The sequence below is a fragment of the Alligator sinensis genome, unplaced genomic scaffold, assembly GCF_000455745.1.
Source record: "Alligator sinensis unplaced genomic scaffold, ASM45574v1 scaffold1731_1, whole genome shotgun sequence".
In the NCBI taxonomy this organism is placed as follows: Eukaryota; Metazoa; Chordata; order Crocodylia; family Alligatoridae; genus Alligator; species Alligator sinensis.
Window position 1 is genome coordinate 71631 of NW_005843621.1, and position 5314 is coordinate 76944.

Here is a 5314-nt window from a genome sequence, read left to right on the forward strand (position 1 = left end):
CAGGAAACAGCGTTACCCAGGGAAACGAGGGCTCGCCAGTTCCTCAGCATCTGGTCCCGGTAAAGCCCCTTCTGTGCGTCTTCCAGCAGCTCCCACTCCTCCCGTGTGAAATACACAGCCACGTCCTCAAAGGCCTCCGGGAGCTGCAGGCACAAGCGTTACCCCATCAGTGTCTCCTGGTCCAGCTGCCTCCAGCCCCTGCCACCCTCTCCACAATCCCTCTGCGCCACCCCTCTCTGCAGGCTGGGCCATGACACGCAGGGGAGCAAAATGCCCCCTTCTGCACTGAGAGGGGATGTGGGTGAAGCCATGGGTGTAGGGGTCCACGTGTCTGCCCTGACCCAGCCTATCCCGTTCTATGTGCTCAACCCTTCGAGGCAGCACCTTTTAGAGCCAGGGGCTCCATGACTGTGGCCTGGCCTTCCCATGCCAGAACCCCTGGCTCTCGGCACTGAAGGCAAGCTCTGGCAAATGCCGGCTTTGTGTGGCTGCAGCCCCTGTCACCAGAGGCTTGCTGCTCCTTAGCTCTCTCCAAACGATTGACTACACCCCTGGCTTCTCCCTAGCACAGCCCCAGCTGCACTCCTACCTCCAGCTGGAGCTGGTGCCCTGCTCACCTCTGCGCTCTCTGCCTGCTTTACCAGCCTCCCCTGCCCCTGCTGCACTTGGCTCGGTTCAAGGGTCAGGGAGCCTCTCTCCCCCAGCCTCCCCGAGGTAGTCCTTGGCAGCTCCAGGTTTGCATCCCCTTCTGGAGGAGGCTGCTGATGAGCTCTGCTCACGGTTCCTGCAGCTGTGGGTGGGAAAGACAATGCACAGCTCAGGCCTGGTGCTGCCTGCAGGGGAAAGGCCTGCTGTTCTCCCGTACTGGCCTGTGACTGTGGCAGCCGGAGGCTTTGACCTGTGGAAGAGGCAGAAGATGGACAACCACTGTAGCACTCAAACCCATGCCCCAGCCTGCACCTGGCCCCTCACCTGACTCTGGGCCTGGCATCAGCTCTTCTCTGGGGCCACGAGGTAGCTGGTCCCGAGGCCCTGGGCTGTCCCATTGTGCTGCCTCCTCCAGAGGCACGTCCATAGTTTGGGCCCGTGCCTGCTCCGACCAGGGATCACCAGGCTGCTGCAGCGCCCCAGAGGGCTGCATCCTGTCTGAGGCCACCTCCTTGACCTTCACGCTCACCGTGACCTGGGGACAAGAGGAGCGTGTCACCAGGGAACTGGGACTGGGAGAGATGGGTTGGCAGGAGACATCCCCCAGGCACACAGAGATGAGGTTGGCAGCATCCACGATCAGGATGAAATGCTCACACATGGAGTTTCTCATCCTCCACCTGCCCCAGCCAAACCCCCTCAACCAGGGTCACTGCCTTGTCCCAGGTTTCCACCCTGCGCCCCGACACCCAGCTCCACATCTCCTGGGACAGCATGGCCAGGACCAACTCCAGCACCACCAGCTCCACTGTCTGGTCCTGGCTGCAGTGCTGGCAGAGCTCCCACAGGCAGCTGTAGACCTCCCGCAGGCCCTCAGCCTCCTGGGAGCGCAGCCCTGGATGTGCTGGCACCAGGTCTCTGGCACGGGGAGCTCATGCCCCGGTGCCAGCAGTGGGGTCTGTACGGGTCATGCAAGCACAGACGGGGCTGCACAATTTGCTTCACCTCCTGCCCCCGCATCTCCTGGTGCTGGCCCAGCTCCTCCTCGAGCCCCTGCTCAACTTCCTGTGGGGCCGACCATCTCAGGGATAGGCGCCTGATCCCAGCATGGGCCACACAAGGGATTTGTCCTGCCCTGTCCGCTCCTGTCTGGGGACCTCCTGGGAGCTGCTCCTCCATCGTCACCCCCGGCTGCTCCAGGGCTGCGCAGGGAAGGTCCGCGGGTGGCAGGGGCTCCAGCGCCGCCTCCGTTTCCTCCGCCAGGAGAGGCCTCACTCTCAGCAGTATCTAGTCTCCATGGACTACAGGAAAGGAAGCAGCATGGCTCAGACCAGGTGACAGAAGACCCAGGACTGACCCTGCCCTAGCCCCAGCCCCAGCCCCAGCCCCAGCCCGGCCCATCCCCCACTCCCTGGCTGTCCCAGCTCCCTGCAGCCCCCGCACAGGCAGCAGGAACAGGGCTGGCTCCAGGAGCCCCCCACAGCTCCTACCCCAGTCCTTGTGCACCTGCCTGCAGCCCAGGCAATGTGCAGCCCCCACCCCCATCTCCTCCAGGGGCCCAGGTCCTCTCCCCCTTCCTGGCGGTGCCCCTTACGCCGAACCTGGAAGCCCTGCCTCCCCAGCCCGGCGGCGCCCCTCACTCCTGACCCGCAGCCCCCCCCTCACCCTGGACCCACCTGAGGGGTCTCCCTCCTCCCACCTCGGTCCCCAGCACCTGGGCAATGACTGCTCTGCCTCTGCTACCCCCCCACCCTGCCCCAAGAAACAGGTTTGACCACTAGGAACCCGAACCCTCCCCCCACACCTTTGTTCAAGGTCATTTGCATCGTGATGGAGCTCAGAGACACCTCCCAGGTGAGAAGTGCCTGCTCAGGAGAGCGTCCATCCAGTCACTGCTCTGGGAAACATGAAACACCAGCACCAGAAGGAAGCGTGACCACATCCTGCCCCCACCAAACACTTCAGACAGATTTCATAAACATTTGGGTTGGAAGGGACCCGGGAGGACCATCGAGTCCAGCCCCTTTGAACATGCAAATGGTTCCACCATTAAATATATGTGTATGTATGCATACAAGAAAAACACCCCAAGAATTGTAATAATATGTGCACTGTTACTGCATGGCAGCATTGTAAATGTGAAATATGAATAATATTTTACTGCAAGGAGCTTTTCTTGGCAGGTTTGAGTGTTTTCTTTTGCAGACACCGTAGTGTAAAATTCAATCCAGCAGCAACAGTGACTGTCAGCATTCTCGTTATATGTACATCTCTCATTGAGAGTCATCAAGCAAAGTCTAGCCTCCTGGAGCACCTGAACAGCGCCTCCAATACTTCACAGTCAGTCACATCTACACCTGAGTGAACACGATCACACCTCAGTTAAGGTTTTTAGCTAACAAGAGTCTGCAGGGCACCCAGATAGAAAAGAGAGATTAAGACCATGGGTGGATGTAGGATTTAGAAAACGGGGGTGCAGAGGGGCTCGTGCCTCATCATATAGAAAACACCATATATTTTTCTACAGTTAAAGGGAAACTAGACGCTGTGGTACTATACCAGGGGCCTGGCACTATGCTATTCACTTGTACATCAAAGCAGAAGCAGATGTAATCAGTGGAACGTGCACTGGATTATACATAATCCTACCAACAATTTAATAATTTTTATACACACACGGAGAGAGAGAGAGAGAGGTTTTAAAAAAAACCCATAAGAAACTAGGCCAAAAAGAGCAGGAAAGAGAGAGAGAGAGAGACACCTAAAGAACAGCAGAAAAGACAGGGAGAGAGTCCCAAGGAACAACAAAAAACCCATAAGAAACTAGGCCAAAAAGAGCAGGAAAGAGATAGAGACGCCCCAAGGATCAACAGGAAATAATGAGAAAGACACAGAGACAGAGAGAGAATCAGAGCAAGTCCCAAGGCAGATCTGGAAAAAGAGAGAGAGTGCCCCAAGGATCAGCAGCAGAGAGAGAAAGACCGACCCAATGCACAGCAGAAAAGAGAGAGTCCCAAATTATAGCAGGAAAAAGAGAGCGTCCCTGTGGCGGGCCAGTAGGGGGCGCTCCGACGTTGAGCCACCAACCTCACTGCGCCGGACCACCTTCCAGGCTCCGGGTGCCTCCCTGGAGGCGCCTCCCGTCTGGCCGACCCCCCTGCTGGAGCACACCCGCTAGCCTGGGGGTAACGCTGCACTACCCAGAGTCTGGACTGATCTTGGACCTGCACCTCTGGGAAACACAGGCCTAGCAGTCCTTGAGGGGACCTGACCCACTGCAACACCTTGGGGTGCTTCCCCGAGTCCGAAGCACAAGCAGCGGTCTCCCTTAGTCAGCCAAACCAAGGGGACCCCAGGGCAGAATCTAGACCCGCTCCCAGTAAGTCTCCCACGCTAGGTATAAAGGAGAACTTTACTGATTACAAGGACTAGGTTTGGAGTAGGGTACAGGGTAGAGCGGGGACGGGCAATTATTTTGGGCACAGGGCCGCTTACTGAGTTCTGCAAGCCGTCAAGGGCCATATAACAGGCAGCCCAGGGCAGAGAAATATTCATTTTCTGAATTTTTTAGGGGCCCTGCGGGCCGGATACAACGGCCTGGCAGGCCACATCTGGCCCCCGGGCCGCATTTTGCCCACCCCTGGGGGACAGCAATATTAGAGAAATCCCTTAGAGCAAACAGTGGCATGGTAGCCGTTGATCAGGCATCCGAGCTACTGCAAGCTACATATTTAGTTAGATCTCAGGTAGCTTACTCACGAGTATCATCCAGAGGCAGGTGGAGATTGCCTCCGGAGGCAGGCAGCTGCTTGACCATGAGTCTCAAGAGAGAGCGAGTTTCAGCTGGTCCAGCTACTATCCTCGAGTTCTCATCATGGCTGGTGCCCTGCCTCCTGGGCAGTCCTTAACTTGTATAGGCCTTACAACCTCATTTACCGGGTCCAATGGAGGCCAGCAGCTGCTGGCTGCCAGCCAACCAATCTGAAATGCCTCACTGGTTGCCGGGTAGACTGGCAGGGTCTGTAGCCCCCTCCCAGTCAGGTTGGCATTGCTTGCAACAACTGGGAGTTTAGGCCCCCTCACCCAGGGGTGTGATGCCAGTCACGCAGGCAGAGGGAGCAGGTCCCCCTCCCTCGGGAATGCATCCAGCTCAGATTACAGCTCAGGGTCCCCTGGAGCCAATGGGGGCCAGCCCTGTCTGCCCTCTGCAGTGACCACGGCAACCAAATTGTCACATAGTGGAGGCTGGGGAGAGAGGAGATGGTATTCTGCCACAGTCCCCAAGAAGAGCAGGAAAGAGAGAGGTGGTCGCCCCAGGAGCTGCAGGTAAAAGGCAAGCAAGTCCCAGGGAAGAGTCCCGAAAAGCGCAGCAAATGTGGGCAACTGGACAGGGGACGTACAGGCCGTGGGCAACCTGAGGGCGACAGAAGCTCCCAGGGTGGCGCAAGCAAGGCGCAAACACCGGCACCAACCTCCCCAAGCAGCCTCGTCACCCTCATTAACATCCAGCAGTGCCCCCCGCAGATCTGAACACAAAATGAAGTGGAAAGCGAAGCTACAGAGGCAAAGAAAACCAAAAAAGCAGCGCCCCAATCCTGCTCCACAACAGCAATGCGGTGCAGGGGGGGCCAGGGGACAGGACCGAGGCCACGCGGCGCTGCGGTGG

General features: G+C 58.0%; 1 protein-coding gene across 1 annotated transcript in view; it reads right to left on the bottom strand.

Annotated features, from left to right (window-relative positions):
- LOC102368260 (zinc finger protein 485-like) overlaps positions 1 to 5304 on the bottom strand; it is a 12634-nt gene extending 7330 nt beyond the window's left edge. Inside the window, exons 1-5 of the mRNA XM_014527534.2 lie at positions 4408 to 5304; positions 1654 to 1949; positions 973 to 1183; positions 618 to 790; positions 17 to 143 (exon numbers count right to left, since the gene is read on the bottom strand). Coding sequence (XP_014383020.2) covers positions 17 to 143; positions 618 to 790; positions 973 to 1183; positions 1654 to 1827 — 685 coding nt within the window. The 5' untranslated portion in view covers positions 1828 to 1949; positions 4408 to 5304. The remainder of the gene's footprint in view (positions 1 to 16; positions 144 to 617; positions 791 to 972; positions 1184 to 1653; positions 1950 to 4407) is intronic.
- Positions 5305 to 5314: the final 10 nt, after the last annotated feature.